The sequence below is a fragment of the Morone saxatilis genome, unplaced genomic scaffold, assembly GCF_004916995.1.
Source record: "Morone saxatilis isolate NCDOM2014 unplaced genomic scaffold, NCSU_SB_2.0 Contig9, whole genome shotgun sequence".
In the NCBI taxonomy this organism is placed as follows: domain Eukaryota; kingdom Metazoa; phylum Chordata; class Actinopteri; family Moronidae; genus Morone; species Morone saxatilis.
In genome coordinates, this window is record NW_023340268.1 from 13351575 (window position 1) to 13369193 (window position 17619).

Here is a 17619-nt window from a genome sequence, read left to right on the forward strand (position 1 = left end):
TTGAGTTTTCGTATATGTTCAGGGAAGCAATTTCAATAGGGACCTCCAGCGAATATAATTTTAAAGTTTGAAACAAGTAATGTAATGAAATGTATTTAGTCTTACGGCACACATCTGTAGCGGACGCGCAATCCCACGTCTGTCCACCAGATGGCGGCCTACGACAGATGTACAACGTTGGCTAACAGCTGGGTCTTTGACGTCACTTCCTCTCAACCGTGTCCTTGTCAGCAGCAGCAGCAGCAGCATCGTCGCTGTCCGGAGTAAACACATGGCTAAACTGAGCAAAGAGACCAAACAGCGGCTGCAGCAGCTGTTCCAGTGCGGCCAGTTTGTCATCCGATGGGGGTTCATCCCGACCGTGCTGTACCTCGGTCAGTATCCGAACAGGAGCGGGGGAAACACCGCGGGCTGACGGGACATGCCTCGCTGACGTTAGCCGACTAGCTTAGCAACGCTAGCCTTAAACTGTGAGCTAGCTGCCTGACGTAGGAAGGGTGACTGTGACGTAGCTTCAACTTTGAACTTATACAGCCAGTAATTGCTGCCCAGTATGAAATAATTAAGGTAGAAATGTTTCCATTTTCCAGTGTTGTTTTATTATTATTATTATTATATATATTAGCAACGAGTGTGCTGGTTCTGTAGCACTCAGGTGTAGCATTAATAGGGGTAGTAGACTCTAAATTGCCCTCAGGAGAAGTCATGTAGTGCATGTAAGACTATAAATGGTGATGTAGTCCTATATTAATGCGGTAAAATTAAGTAAAAAATAAGTGATGAACCTGATCTCCTTAAGAAAGCAGTCTGTCACCTTATCTGCCTCTTTTAATGTCATTATTTCCTAACACCAGCATGTGACAGGTATCTATGAATAATGGACTGAGGGCTGTGCAAGCTGCCATCTGCTTTGATCAAAACAATGTCAAGAAGTCCTTCTAGAGAGTTAGTTTAAATGTGTCCATGTGTTCAAGTCCAGCACATGTCCGCATGTGTTTTAGTTTTTAGTGTTGGTAATGTCTGCAGCACTCAAACACGTGGTTATGGTTTGGAGTAGAGATGGGGAAGTTGAGATCTATGCATGGCTGTGGTTAGGAGCAAACCTGGGGAAGTTAAGACTTTTGCATGTCTGACCTCACAGCCGGTGGGGAGTTGCCCTCTGCGAGTGAATCTTCTCTGACTTCAGCATTTTGGAAAGACCAATGCTGATGTCATACTTTCTCCCCCTCTCATTTCACTCACTTTCTTTTGCCCTTTTTTATATGCATTTCCCTCTTGTTGCTCATTTGCTTCTCAAGGGCAGAATTTTCTTAGATTGCGCATGACATTTTTTTGCTCTCGGGTTACCGCCATCTAAACTACACTGCACATGTGAGATGGCGTTGAAACAATTTGTCAATTAAAGGATTATTAATCAACGGTAAAAGTCGATATCCATAGAAGAAAGTTTTCAAGAAGATTTTTACTCTCCCTTATGTTAAAATGAACTTCTTTTTTAACCATTTGTTGGACACCTCAGGCTCTGAAAACATAGGTGATGGGCATTTGTTCTTTTTTCCTTATATTTTTTTGGATTTCATATTCTATATACGATCAATTGATGCATAAAAAACCCTCAGTTGCAGCCCTAGATTAACGGGGGAGTGAGTGGAAACTGGTAATCCTGCCTTTTTCTTAAGAATCAGTTGCATCATGGTACCCATGACCTGTGATCTGATCTAGAAAGATAATTGGGGAAATGATACACAGTGTTTTGCTTTCTGTGTGTGGGGCGGAGGTGCTGAGTCAGCGGTTTCACGCACTACTTTTTAACTGTGATTACAAACAATTCACTGCATTTCACCCAAGAAAAAAAAAAAAAAAAGAGGTTCTTCAAAGCCTTCGCCAATGTGAGTGAGTGCTCTGGTGCAATGATGCTGTTTGAGCAAACTGGGGTAATATGCTGACAAACCATAATCACGCAGAGTGAAACCATTGATACAGATTTTGCTGTATCATATTTAAGCGCAAAGGCACTTCACAAATTTAATAGTAAAAAAAAAAGTGTATTTAACTCCAGGCTTATACTGGATAGTTTATTTGCCAGTAGATTTTCTATACTCTTCTTGTCCTCGGACGTAAACCAGTATGCTTGAATTCTTGTTTGTGGTTCTGATTTGCAGGTTTCAAACGAGGAGCAGATCCAGGAATGCCTGAACCCACAGTGTTGAGGTAAAGACATACTGGTTTAAATTTTGTGCCTCCTGTTGAATTATATATCTGATTTCAGAAGCTGCAAACATAAAGGTGTGAACTGCAACACCACTAGTTTTCACACCTATCCACCTATTTCCTTTATTCATGGAAGAGTTGGCCTAACTGTCAACTAGTCATACAAGCTGTTCAACCGTCAGGAAAGGAAAATGTGTCATTTGATGGGTTCTGGATTATTTCTATTTGACCGAACGATGTCAGTTAAATTGTGGTGGTTATTTTTCGTAATTAGAATTTGGGATTGGAAATAATTCTGATGAACCACGCAGCATCTTATCAAGATGTTTTCTAGCAGTGACACCCGGCACTTTCCGCTTTTACCCAAAGTCCCCAACGCAGAACACTCCATTTGAATCAGCGAATTAACACAAGATAAGAAATAACCGCAAAAAGATCTCGGACCTCTGATCTCTGAAGGCAGGGAGAGCACTGATATCATCCAGTCGTCATTATGCTTTCACTCACTAGCCAGAGCCCTGTGTTACACTTGCCGACATACAGATACAGTTAATCTTGTAATAGCATCAATCTCTGTCTTAACTACTTGTACAATCCTAAAGTGCATCAGGAGGTATCTTACACCAATCCCCAGTTTCTGCTCATACTCTGTATGTCACATGTTGTAGGATATCTCCTTAATTTATTTAAAGTGTCCTTCTTTATACTGAAAAAAAATCTTCATAATGATAAGTGTAATTTAGAAATAAGTTTCATTTTCTTCCTAAACAGTTTTAGCTTCTGACACCAGTAAAATCCCCAGCATACATTTATGTTGATGTCAGCAATTTTTAGCTGTAGTTGCAGTAAGCTGATGTAATAATGCAAAATTTAAAAGGGACAGATTAAACACTGGCTCTAACGTATTTTGGGCTTTTCGCAGCCATGTAGTTTCTTCGCACTGTGAAGGTGACATTTTTCTATCTAGAACTGCACCGCTAGATGCCACTTAGTCCTACACACTGGTCCTTTAAAAAAAAAAAAAAATATGAATATAAACTTTCCAGTGATTGCGAACCGTGGAACTTTGGGATTCTAGTTGAACCTTTATTTTTCTTTCCTCTAGTTTGCTATGGGGCTAAGAAGCGTCTTCACACAGCCAGTCCCCCTCCTCATCTCATAGAGACCATGTGACCCACGTGACCTTGGAAATCCAGGAATGGACATGATGTTTCACTTTCCTCTTCATAAATCATACTGTGTCCGAGAAGTAATGGACGAATGCTACCTGCGGCCATACTGTTCATGGCCACATATACAGTACATGTATGGAGGGCGTCGGCCTCATGGATAGATGATATTTGTATCAACAAGCTGGAATCAAGACTCTGTCCCTGAAAACGTGTGGTCTTGGTTGAACTATCTGCTGGTGTTTTTGTTAGGGTTTTTTTTTTGGGTGTGCGACGGCAATGTTTGGATAAACCCTTCATTCCATGTTTTACTCTTTTTATTTGTAATGTACAATTTCTGCAAATAAATCCACACAGAAATGTCACTCTCGTCTCGATTACCAACAGCAGTGGTGGAATGTTACTAAGTACATTTACTCAAGTTACTAGAGTCTTATTTTCATGCCACTTTATTCTTCTACTTCACTACATTTCACTGGGTAATGCTGTACAGCTTTAGTCACTAGTTACTTTACAAGATGAATAGCTTATACAGTATTTTTAATAATAAATCAAACTACCCAACAGTATAAAGCTGAAACGATTAGTGGAATAACTGATGAATCAATTGATGGAAAATTCTTTTGCAAGTCATTTTTCATGGAAAAAACCTTTCATCATGCTTCTAACTTCTCAAATTGGAAGATTTGCTGATTATTAATTATGCTGATAATGTAGTCATTCTGAGTTTCATACTGTTGGTTGGATGAAACTAATATTGTAGCGGGGTCACTTTGGGCTCTCGGTCAAACAAACACTAGTTAAAAATGAGCTCCACCTCAACCAACCACAGTAAAATCCTGCTTTTATTTGAATAATCAGTAATAATCTAATGATACGACAACAGTCACAGGGGGCATTTTTCTACATTGAGTACTTTTGCTTTAACTACATTTCCCTGATTATATTTGCATACTTAAGTTACATTTTCAGTGCACTCGTAACAAAGTATTTTTACAGTGCGGTATTAGTATTTTTACTCAAACAAAGAATCTGAATGCTTCCTCCACTGCTGGCCAGGAGTCATGTTGATGCTTGATCTGAAGACAGCCAAAGCTCTTGATTTTAAGAACTGGTTGAAGAAATAATTAAGGTAATGTAGAAAAACTACAAGAGTTTGGAAATTCCACACAATATAAAATAACATGAGCTGCTCACTGGTCATAACACATTTTGGTTTTATCTTTCTGTCGTATTTTCCAATCTCACTCAGAGATAAATATGCACATGTTGTTAACAGCTTGTAGAAATAAACAACCCTGCGACGATACGACGCCTGTAAGAAGTGTTGGAATGAAGAAACTTGTTTCTTATCAATGCAAATTATTTTATTTCTGCATATGTACAGAATATTCCTTACAGACAATAATACCATTTATTACAGCGCATTGCATTGTAATTACATTAACAGCAAATGCAGTTTAATAACTATAAAAGCTGTAAATAAATAATCAACAGTACTGTAAATATAATATATATTCTACAAAAATAGATGATACAATTATTGCTAGTTTTCATATAACAATACTGCTCAAGTAATCTTACATCCAGAAATAAATCAACAATAAAATCAAATCATTATCAAGTACAAATTGCATTTTTAGTGCAAGAAACCCACAACCATGGATTTTCCTGTGTCCAATATATAACAATTTTCACCAAATATAAATAGATTAAATTAAATAAGTTATGTAAAAGCAGGCAATTAAAGCCCTGAGACAATTAACACCACCCAGTTTTCCTGAGATATTCCTTCATAACTGATTTGTAATACTTTTGTAATTATTGGTAGTGTATTGGTACCGTACCCCCATTGGCCACACTATGGTCGTTTTTCTGATATTTTTTATTCCATCAATGAGGAAGTCGCGGAGCTTGTACAGGATTTTGAATGTGGTCATTAACCTGTGGAAAGGGTCAGGGCTGTCGAAGTCCCTCAGCAGCTGCCCCTCCTGACTGCTGGTCAGTGCTTTGACGTGTTCACTGTGTCTCATCTGTGGGGCAGAAGTAACAGGGTTGTTCATATCATCACTAATTAAGTTATTCATATCATCATAAGAAACCTATACACTCCATTTACAACGAGACTTTAAAAAAAAAAAGACATTTAACCAAAAGAAATCAAAAGTTAGATATGTAATAAATGATCTATAAGCAGTGGTGGAATGTAACTAAGTACATGTGGTACTTTACTTGGGTGATTTCCATTTTGTGCCAACTCCACCCCACTACATTTTTGAAGAAAACATTGTAATGACATTCATTTTCCAGCTATATGTACCACTTTATGGATTTAATACCAAAACTCATGAGGAGTTTGTTAAATATGACACACAGCCATTGTTTAACTACCCAACAGTATACACTGTAGGTCAAATTAAATCCACCTTGGCCAGGTACAACTGTATAATGTTATCAGCAATAATCCAATCATTTCATATCATAATGGAGTATTTTTACAGTTTGGTATTGCTGCTTTTACTTTAGTAAAAAATTTTTTGTCCCTCTGGATATAACAAAGATGATGAAAACTCAGATCAAGATAAAAAGCAATTACATAAAGACAATGGCAGACCTAATACAGAGGATCCCCCACAGTGCATTAACACAGCTACAAAATGTTTAAAAAAGGAATATTGTGTTCCCCCAGTGTTTAGCCCTAAAGACAAGTATGCAGCATCTCAAACCAACCTTATTTTTGATTCCACTGGTCAGTTTAAGGAGAAGACTCCTGAAACTCTGGCCCTCTGAGCGGATGGAGCTGGGGGACTCCTTCTCCACATGCTTGAGAAGAGCTGTGTAAGTGAGCAGGCCCTGGGCCAACCAGCGGAGACAAACCTCCTGGAGGGAGGAGAGAAAAGAAAATCACTGTCACATGAACCCCATCTTACACTTTCTCCTTTAATCAGCTTTAAAGAGGGTGAGAGAAAGGAGCAGATCCCACACCTTGCTGGACTTCTCAGGGCATGTTTTTGGAAGTGAGGGAGTATTGTGCGTCTCCAGCTCAAACGTCCGCACCACAATGTGGAACTCATCTTCAAACTGATAGAGAGGAGATGATAAAAGGGAAAAAAAATGATGGAGATCAGGAGTGCATTTTTACTTTACGCATGTTGAGAAAAGCCAGACTATGTTATAAGGAGTCAAGTCGGATCCCTGGAAGATAAAGGCCCTTACCTCCTTCTGATGACGCTTTGTCACTGCAATGGCATCTTCCCAGTCTCCCTCCCAGTCCCCTCGCGGTGCATCATTGGCGCTCTCCCCCTCCTCACCTGAGCTGTCACCTGCCGGACTGTCGGTGGGCGCGTCCGCAACCGGAGCCCCGGGAGCGCACTGCAGCGCGGCGGCCAGCGTCAGCGCAGAGAGCAAGTACGCGTCTGTGCGGCAGGGGAGGGAAAGCATGAATGAATGAAGGAATGAATGAAAAGAGGAAGAAACGCAGGAAACGTGCGCAACCAGAAGCTGCAAATGACTTACTGAGTTTCGAAGGCATGTTGCGCTGCTGGGAAGAACTTGTTGAGTTTCCACTGATGCTGAGGGTTGTCTGGGCCGGCTGAAAGTTGCCTTGTCTTTGCGACGGGCTGTCATTTTATATTCTTCAGACCGGAGGAATTTCCCAATACCTCTCTGCGACAGGCACGGAATGAAAAGTTTGCGTAAAGCATCCGGTCCGGCATCCGCCGGTGGTTGATGAAGATGAGAGGAGTGTCCATCTTTAAAATCTAACATAGAAGTGTTTTCTCTCTGGTTAAAGTAATGATTTAAATAATTGGAATAATAATAATAATAATAATAAAACACCACACCACCACCCGGGCCCCCCAATACACAAATATAAACAGACCGCACTGACATAATTGGAAGAAGAAAAAAAAAATCCCTATGATATTTTCAGCCAAATAATTTAAAGGGAAAATACACTCACAACCATACATTTGCATAGCAGCATCCCAATGGCTGTGATGGTAAAAAAAAAAAAATCAGTAGAAATGAACAAATGATATCCGGTGACGAGAAGTTACAATTAGGGTGTTTTTTTATTTTAATTTTAATTACGCACAGAGGGATCAGTCGCCTGTCCCTGTCAACTCTCTGGAGTATTTACACAAGACTTTCCTCCCCAATATTAGCACAAACACTTGTGTAATGTAAGATATTCATACCATCGCATGTATCTAAGGAAAATGTTTCTAAAATTAAGTTTAATTAATGCACGCAATCAGTGACTTTCTTGTTGTTTCCTCACTCTGATGCTTGTGTGTCATGTTCCTGTTCCAATATCAGTCATGAAACTACTTTCCCCCCCCCCTCCCATGTATGATTTTGATCTTTGACCTTCAGGGTGTTTGAAAGTCAAAGTCAAATCGCGATGTGACACAGCCTGTAAGAGCTATCCTGGAGATTATTTTAAGACTTACTTTGCACATATACTATTTGGATATGTCAAAAACGATTAACTGATAGTAGTCCGAAATATGGTCAACTTTATGTGTCCTCTTTATCACCAGTATACTCTCCATTTAGCTGCCTGGATAGTTCACCTGCAGTTTTTCAGTCTGATGGTGGTGGTCCAAATATGGTTTAGAGACTATTTCCAAGTAAGTAACAGTGGCTTATATGCTTGACCTTGCCACTACAAAGTATTTGAAAGAATCCAATAATATTTACAGTTTGTAATTTCTGAGTTCTTCCACATCCCAACCTGACATCTGAGTGTGCTGTTATGGATCTGTGTATTCTATAATATAGCCTACTAGCCCAGTGTTTTTCAAAGTGGGGTCTGGAGACCCCTTGGCGGCCACCAAAGTCAATTATTACGTGTACTTTATAAGATACAATTATTATTAGAAACTAAAACTACATTTTTACTTTTAACTATCCACTTGAATGGCTGAAATTGGATGTTATATGCCTTATTTTACAAGTGGATGAGGGATTTTTTTCTCTATAAAACTTCTCATCTATCCACCACAGGGACACCACCCACTGGGACACTCCTGTTACAATATTTCTGGATATTTTTACTTCTGTCACAGGGGCACTACACATTTTACATATCGGGGTCAATTTACTGCTTTTTGTATAATGTCTTTTATGGCTCTGGCAGGCCTGAAAATCACTTGAGTAACCTTTGGTTTAAAGACTACACATTTTTAACAGAAAGTCTGCGCTGAGTCTGAAAGCTGAATTATGGGACGTGTAGGATCCAGGATGTGTCTGAAGTCAGAATATAGCAGCCTCACTTCACAGGGCAAGGCTCTAATGTTGATGTGTCTTCTGACTGGTCCAGTCCACCAGTTTGAAATATCAACTATTGAATTCAATTTTATTGTTGTGTTTTAGCTTCAGCACTTTAGCATGCTGATGTTAGCATTCAGCTCAAAGCACCACTGCTTTTTCCTACATCCATGCAGAGCTGCTAACTGTAGACTCTTAGTCTGGTTTTCATCTTCTCCATGTTTGTTCAGTGACTCAGTGCAGGATGTAAATGTTAGTCCAAAAAGCCAAAATCTGAATACTACAGAAACTGTTTCTCAACTGCTGCGTGAATCTTGGAGGAAAAAAAAAGGTGAGGTGGTTTTGCTAAGAGTTTATTACTTCCTGGATGTGACCCCGCAAGATGCCAAAGGGTTTCTTATCTCCCTCCCTTTCCAAGAATGCTCTCCCTGCTGTGATACTCAGTGTGATTCAGTTTATTGAGCGCTCACAATAGTTTGGGTTCCTGTACATGGGAATTAGTGTAAGAACAATTAATGTGAATTTAATTTACATTTCTTTCTTTCCAAGTTGTACATATGGGATTTGTGGTCCTCAACCGTTGTCCTATATGTATATAAACTCTTTCCCTGTTTCTTCTATTTTCAGTAGGAGTATTTCTGGTTTCCATCATCTTTCTAGTGTTAAATGCAAGAATATGAAATATGTGAACATGCAAAAACTTTTGCAATGCAGTCTCCAGAATATTCTGCTGTGCGTCATAATTCTGAGAAACTTGGGATATGACGCTTTTCCTCTACTACCTTCAACTCAACATTGCAGCATATGTTGTCATTAGTGCTTTACTCAAAAGGCTCTGTAAGATTATCATAATGTAATCAAAATAGCCCATTCTTTATAATTCCCCCTGCTACTATTTTTGTTAAATAACTTTCCCTCTCTGTTGGCATTACCCATGGGGAATCAAGCTGGAGAACTCCAAAATTGGGTCAAAAAAAGCTTGTATATAAGCTGATCTTGGATCTGCGCTATGGAGGATGTTGTAAGAATGGGTTTGTGTCCACTTTTGATCAGGGAGTGTTTCAGTACTTTTAGTGGACAATTTTTGACTTCAGAATAGCTCAGTGGTTATTGGGCGGCATCTGAGGTTAATGGGAAGTGCCAATCTGGACAGTCTCCTCCCCCCGCTGGAGGGATCCAGACGCACTTTCAGTTTAATTTGCAGACTTGCAAAGTTTTGACTTATACATTAATTCCACTTCTGAACTTTTAATGTATTGAAGCACATTCATGAATTATATTTATTTGTGAATATTGTGCTCAGAATCATCTGTAAGCAGGCTCTCATTTCTTCTTTTTTGTTTTGCTGACCACAGTAATTTATAGCCTACCACAACCACAGAGAAACCGTGACTCTTCTATTGAAAATTAACTTAATACATCCTTAAAATACAACATTTATTCTTTCTAAAATATCATTGAACACTTTTACTCCAACTTTGTACTCTATTGTAACCTCTTGGGATTTCTTTAGGACATGAAATTTACTTCTCTGTTTTGCTACTTTGCATTTTAAAAGGGGGCTTAACACTAAGCAGCTTGTAGTGAATGCACATTATGATATACTGCATGTTTTTCTCCAAGAGTGCTGCTCTAAAAAAAAACATATAAAGAAAAATGTGTTCCAAACATTTTGTCCACATAATAATATCCCATCATCTGTTATTTTTAATGATATATTGAAAAAACATAACAAATAATCGCATTGTTTAACATAATTATGCAGTAAAAGGATTTTTACCTTTAAATACCGGAATACAGGAGATGAGTTTCAAGATCAGTCCACACACTCTCACCTTAACGTCCAATTACTAACTAATCTGATTACATGCTCTATATCAGCAGATAGAATTTTGTCATGAATAAACTTTTGAAACCCCATCTTTAAGGCAACATCAATGTCAAAAAATGAAAACCTCTCGTTACAACTGCTAATAAAGATCATGAGAAATGATCAAAAGCTCCGGAGAAACTACTAAATTTGCCATGAGGTGAGATTGATTTGCCAAATACAGAAGATGTACAGTATAGTATAATAGAGGTTGCATTGCAGTAGGGAAACTCCCATGTCACTGACATTAGAGTTGCATTAGTAATATTGTAATATTACAAACCATAGATGTTCCATAGCTGTGTGGTTTGTTCCACAAGATATTGTTTAAAACAATGGAGCTAAATGTCTGTATTTAAATATTTCAGTTGAATAATATTATCCAACAAACAACATCTAAAGACCTCAGTGAAGCAGTTTGAGGACAATTTGTTCTCCAGAGTGTGTAGTGTGTTCCAGTGCTGTATAACCGTATAACACACTGCTGTGATTTTAAAAAACCATGGCAAGACCAGGCAGACCTGAAATGATCATATCATCTTAGGGCCAGTAAACTCTATGAAGCTAAGCTCTTTAAGAGAACAGTTTCAGTATTTAGTAACAAAATGAACAAAGAACACCCTGCATACAGTATTTTCAACAGTGTGACACAGACAGTACAGTGTCTTTGGTAGAAAAAGTTGATCCTAGGATCAAAGGGCCCAAACCTGGACAGTCTCCTGGTGGAGGCAGGCAGCTGCATGCAGGGACACTCCCATCATATATAAACACTTTAAACCCCACAGAGCAGGAGGCTTTCCTCAGGGAGACATTTGTGGGTGTGACCCCGATTAAACAGAAAGAACCTGATGGTGATCAACAATCAGCTGATACAGATAATCAAAACATCAAAATAAATAAAATTAATAAGAAAAATGTAGAAAGTCATAACAAGAAACATGTCATATTCTGCTCTTGTAGCAACCAGATAGTTAACAAATGTATTTACACCCTGACAATAAAAAATGCATGTGCATAAACCTATATAAATAAATACATATACATCAATGAAAACACCACAATCAATAGACAGATAGTAAGAAGTAGTAAGCACATTAAGTCATAAGGCAAAATATATCGCCTTCTGTTACTGCAACAACCAGATAAATGACCTGTTTATTTATTTCCCTACAATAAGAAAATTAATGTACGTACATGTACGCAAAGGCATCATGCACAGAACCTTCATAGAAAATACAAATACATATGCATCAATAATACCCTCCCATATTCATAAAAAGCAAGACAAAAGTGTGTGTAGGATTTAGTGGCATCTTACAGTGAAGTCTCAGATTGCAACCATTTGAATACAGCTCGGCTCTTTCGATCTCCTCCCCTCATCAGTGGCCCCAATACCAATGAACTGTAGATTGCAAACTCCATGGACAGATGTACCTCCTTAGAAACATTATTCAGCATATTTATATCAGTTCACTGCCAGCTGGCTTCCTCTTGCTTTGCTGTTTGTGTTTTTTCATTCCTCTCATGCTTTTACTGAAGTTCCTATCAAAGGGAGAGGTCAAATGGGTAAACGGTTGAACTCTCCAACCCTCCACCAGGGTTTGTGTGCCTGCATGTGAATAGCGGGAAGCATAAATCTTCACTTGTTCATTAGATTTGTTTACATCAGTTATATGATATATTACCTGTATCCTACAGGCTGCCCGTAAAGTAAAGGGTAGGGTCCCACTTGATCTTTCCCTATAACCACAAATCACCTCAAAGACATTCCCATCTTAAATTAAATTAAAGTGCGTAAATTAGTCAGATCCTGTTTCATTATTAATGATGATACTCGAATTCGGGGAAAATTTCAGTTCACTTTTTGTGCTAAGTTAGTTGTACTAGGAACATCCAGTTTAGAACCACCCACTCATTAACATTTCCCAAATCACCAAAACAGTCCTTTTTTTGTTTTCTGTGCTCAGAATGTGCTCCTTCAAGGTACCTTTTCAGATAAAAGACTCAGTATGCACTATGTGACCGCTGTCCTTTCTCTAAGCTCTCTACTCCCACCTGTCCCCAGGTCTTCTCTCGTGCACTACAGTGGCTGATCTTAAAATCCCCTGAATTGTGCAACGCCTGCGGTTTGCACTGAACATTGTGATGGCTGAAGAGGTTGGAATAAAGTCTGACACTGACTTCAGTCTGCAGTTCACCATGTTAACTGCTAGATGGCAATCCCGCATCACCTAGGATGAGAGGTACGTTCAGTGCTCTGTGATATCCTGAAGCAACAGTATGGAAAGGACTGTTCTGTGCTTTGCCCACGCACCACAGCAATAATATATGACCCTCACACTGAACAGAAATTGCTTGAGGGCCTGCGTGGACATGGAAGCGTGTTTTTAATAAACTATATGAATTACTGTGGAGTGTATGAAGTATTTATCATCTAATGGCTTTTTAATTGTCTCAGCAGGAATGGATCAGCATCACCCTGAAGTCCATTAAAAGTTTCTAGCACATATGTTGGGAGTCTCCTTTGTTGTAGTGCAGCGTGTGTTCATATCACTTTTGACTTCATTTGCTAAAATGTTCATGTCAGCGTTTTGGAGGCGTAAACTGACCCGATATCCAGATTGAGTTAAATTAAGACTAAGAGTCTACAGTCACGCTAGCAGCTCTGTGAGGGTGTACTTAGGCACAGTGGGGCTTTGAGCTAAATGCTAACATGTTGATGTTTAGAAGGTATAATGCTTGAAATATTCACCATCTTAGTTTAGTGTGTTTGCATGCTAAATTTAGCTAATTACTACAAACACTACAGTTATTTAGTCCTAAACCAACCAAGTATTGAACACATGGAAATTTTGACTTGATGATGCCTTTAATGAAAAGTCCGGTGAGCACCAAATTTATTAGTTTCGCAAATCAAAATGGAAATACTCAAAACAACTGTGTTTGTACAAAATGTCATGGCAGTCCACTCTTTAGATGTTTTAGTGTGGACCGACCAACTAACCAACATTGGTAAAAAAAAGTATTTATATAACGTCATCATGCACTAAAAGCAGTGCAGCTACCTGGAAGTGCACAGCTCTTTCATGGTGCCAGCCTTGCTTCCGTTCTTTGATACATGACCTTAACTGTCATATTGTGTTTCTACTTCATTTCAATATGGCAGCCCTCACTTTTCATTCCCTCCTGATTCTGCTCCGTCTTCTTGTCTCCTCTCAGTTTCATCTTTCCTGTCTTTTCATCGCTGCCCAGCTGGTTTCTCATCCCTTTCCCCGTCCCTCCTCCCGTCCTTCACTCTCTCTCCTCTCCTCCTCATCCTCCCATTCCCTTTGTGCCTATTTCTCAGGCCACTGTGTTCTTGCCTCTTCTTCTCTCTCTCCCCTTTCCTTTGGCACTTCTTCCTCCTCCTTCTTCCACAGGCGGGGAGCTCCATGAGAGACGAGAGGAATTGTATCTCCGCTCAGTTCACCACAGGCACTCCTCAATATTTAATCAAGAGTGCATTTGTTTGAAGAGAGCTCTGAATATATGTGTGTGAGTGAGTGATAAAGAGAGATGCGTCTGACCATATGTGTGTGTGTGTGTGTGGCTCCTGTATTTGTATGCAGGAGAGAGGCAGATAGAAGTGTATATTTGCGTGTGTGGTGACAGTTTTGGGATGAAAGGCTTTCTCCAGTCCTATGGTAATTGGTTTACTATCTCACTCTCCCTGCTTCGGCCCCCTTTTTCCCCTTCGCTCTTTCCCCCCCATCTCCTCCTTTACTCCACATCCCCTCCCCCTATAATCCATTCTCCTCCCTGTGCATCATCATGTAACCCTGCTGTACTGTATAGTACTGTATGTGACCCACTATGTAGGGCTCATTCATTCAAATGCCGTACAATCAGGTTTATTTGATTTTGCTGTGTGTGCATATGTGACAGGGTCTGCATGTGTGCATATGTGTCAGCGGCTGGACTCCGTGGTCCCCGGGGGACCGCAGAGCAGCATATTTCATCATGCTCCAGGCTCTGCACAAGAAAGCCCAAACGTCCCCTTCTCTTCTTTTGCTTCTTCAGCAATTCAGCAAACACGGAGTATTTTCCTTATTTCCCTTTTTCACTTTCAGGTGGCTGCTGGTGCTTTAAGTCTAAATACATATTTTGCTGCTTTTTCCAGCTTACAGCTTTTTTTTTTTTACTGTAGAGCTATTGAAGTTATTAATCGTGTGCTGCGTGCTAACTCCAAACTGAAGTCCCTTTGAAAACCAGCTTCCAGAAGGCAGCTATCTGAATGATGATCTGAAAAAAGGGGGCTGATTGGTTTGGGTTCTCGGTAATTGTGTTTAGCTCTCCTTCTGGCACTGAGGCTGGACAGGAGAGCATGCCGAGCTCTCCTCAGAACAGCCGCTATGTAAAATCAAGAGTGAAACCAATATTTGACAATATTTTACCTTGATACTGAAATGCTTAAAGCCCCTAAAAAATTTTCTCAGTCAGCTTCTCACTCTGAGCAATGGGGTCTTACACGAACACACTATTTTTCTGCCCAAGTTGAAAACGGTTTTGGTTGTTTTCGCATGAGAGGTTCCTACGTTTCGGTTTATCGCACGTACTTTTCTCACTGGTTAGAGGTGGGCGGAGATGATGTCATGTATTTCCATCCACCAATCGGGATTTGTTTGCTAAATGTTGCGAGTGCGCCATTCAAATCTGATCGAACAACACACCCACACAGAACCCCCCCCAAAAAAGTGTTAAACGTTTAATAAATAATAATTAAAATACAAAATAATAGAATGATTTGAGAATAAAGTTAAAACTTTGACTTTGATTATCACTCATTTAGTCGTGTATATTTAATGTTTTTGGGGAAACAGCTACTGCTGCCTTGTCTCTTTCTTTACCCACTGACACTTTCTTGACACTTTTCACAACATGATGGATTTCAAAACAAAGTGGATAAAAACTCGGCTGCTAGTCTACTTTCTAAATCCACTGTGAGACGACTGCACGACTACAAAAGCCCAAGAAACTGCTGCTTAGTGTAACCCTCGATCAAAGCAACTTAGACAGAAAAATACACCGAGGTCGATTAGGAGTGAAACTTCTTTACTTTGGGCCTGTACGGACTTTCAGATTTTGTCAGTACTGCCATAGGAAAGATGAGACTGACTCTAGTGAAGCATAGAGAGCAATGGAGACAGTGGAAAGCCATAATTGTGTGTCTGTAGAGCACATCACTGTTCCCTTTCCCTCATATGAGTCTGGATTTAGCACCAAATTTGAGTTTCACATGTTAATAGATTAAATGTTACTGCTATCTTTTCATTCTTAAACAAAAATGAAGTTTTTTTTGTCACATATGTATGTGTGTGTGTGTGTGTGTGTGTTGTTATTCAGCTGCCAAACAGTATATGCAGGCCCATTACCTCTGACAGCGGTGGTGTTGGTATAATCTGAGTCCCTGAAAGGGGCCAATTATCCCAGATTACAAGTCCTATCAGGAAAGCGGACTCGACATCTGAGTTATACAACTGAACCCGCTGCACTCAAGCTGAACTCTGCTCAGATTTATGTCCTCTAGAGTATCGGGGCTCAGATCCTCTTGGAACTGCTGAATTCAAATTAATTACATTTCAGATCACATTCACTTGAAATCTTTAATCATATTTAAGGCACTTTTACCAACTTCCCAAGAGGGCTGACTTCTTTTTCAAGCTATACAGGGAATTGATGTGGAATAAGAGCTTCTTATTAAAATGCATTAGAAGTGCCCATTTGAGTTGGATTTAGATTTTTAGAAGAGAACCATCATAATGCGGTGTACATTTAAAAAGCTGTTGGATACATTACCTTTGTAGGCCAACCTGCTTGTGTAGGACTTCATGCTCCTGAACTGCCCTGCAATCTTTGAAAATCTATAAACCAGGATGTTATATGTAAACACACACCTCCTTGAACAAAGGAAGAGGGGGAAAAAGTCTGAAAATACTCTCTGATGATGACTTTTAGCAGTATGAAAATGTATAGAGCGGGGAACCACATGAGAGACACTGTGTCTCGTCTTCAAAAACCCACAGCATGGAGGTTTGAGAGCCTCTCCTGTTTCAGCTCACCTACCTTTCTGCCTCGGGTTAAACTGGAATGCAAAAAAAAAAAGGAAAAAAAGGGCTCCAGGCTCCACAGTATTCCCCCACGGTCAGTGCAAAAACACACCAAATGGGCTCTGGCTCATGGTGGTATAAACCCACACAGAGATATAAGCTCTGAGGCTGCTCTTTGTTTACCTATGGAAATCTGAGCCAGGTAATGTGGTGACGTAGCCCTACTGACCCCCACCCCCGCTGGGGGCCGCGTGCCCCCCGCCCCCCAGGGCGCCCGTTTTCCGGTGGGCCCCTCGCGCCGGACTCCTGGAAAAACCCTACGTACCATAGGGACTCTTAGGGATATATCGTTTCAGTTGTGAGAGCCAACGTGTGACACATTAAAACATCAGGTTATGATAATATCTCAATAGATCAACGCTGGCAGCAGAGCGGGGTGCTAACACTTTGTCAAACCGGTGATGTTTTTTAAACGCACCTTCTCTGCCCTTTTCTTTGGTGTCAGACTGTGCAGGGGGAAAGGAGCTGGGAATAGGGGGGACAGTGGGATGCAATGTTTCTATGCACGCTGATTACCCAAGCAAACCTTCCCCTCTGCTTCCCCCCCTTTTTTTCCTCCCCCTCTCTTCTCTATCTGCCCCTCTCTCTTCTTACTCGTCACACTATATAGAATCCTTGGGCGGTGTTTCGAGGAGTAATGACGGCGGGCGGCAGCCACTTTTGGGGTGGTGGAGCAAGCGGTCGTCGCGTGCTCGTCCGGTATCACACTCGCGTTTTAGCTCTGTTACAACGTCTGCGCGCCGGCTTTTGCGTTGCGATTGCAGGCTCGCCGGAGTGTGAACGGCGTGCGTCGTTGTAGGCGGGGAAACTGGGAACGGGGCGGCTCGCGCGGGTGGGCGGCTTGGAGTCAGGGTTATAGACACCGGGCGAGCCTCGGCGAACAAGGACGGGAGCGGTAAAAAAGGACCCCATGAGTACTCGACCCGGTGTCGCGACGTTGAGAGAG

General features: G+C 40.5%; 2 protein-coding genes across 2 annotated transcripts; one reads left to right on the forward strand and one right to left on the reverse strand.

The window, feature by feature from the left end:
• The first annotated feature begins 191 nt into the window (after positions 1-191).
• On the forward strand, positions 192-3745 carry tomm7 (translocase of outer mitochondrial membrane 7 homolog (yeast)). Its single transcript, XM_035681743.1, has 3 exons — positions 192-374; positions 2163-2211; positions 3317-3745. Exons 1-3 carry the CDS (start codon positions 272-274, stop codon positions 3330-3332), a joined length of 168 nt encoding a protein of 55 aa, XP_035537636.1. The 5' UTR covers positions 192-271; the 3' UTR covers positions 3333-3745.
• Positions 3746-5027: 1282 nt separating this feature from the next.
• LOC118343203 (interleukin-6-like) lies at positions 5028-13791 on the reverse strand. The gene is given in 6 exon segments (XM_035681959.1): positions 5028-5413; positions 6111-6260; positions 6366-6392; positions 6394-6422; positions 6692-6796; positions 13701-13791. Coding segments are annotated over 6 exon segments (642 nt in total). The 3' UTR covers positions 5028-5173.
• Between the last annotated feature and the right edge of the window lie 3828 nt (positions 13792-17619).

Excerpts from the sequence above, each read along its gene's own strand:
- tomm7 (XM_035681743.1), top strand. The coding sequence starts at position 272 with ATGGCTAAACTGAGCAAAGAGACCAAACAGCGGCTGCAGCAGCTGTTC. Across the intron at positions 375-2,162 it reads CCCGACCGTGCTGTACCTCG|GTTTCAAACGAGGAGCAGAT; the intron begins GTCAGTATCCGA and ends TCTGATTTGCAG.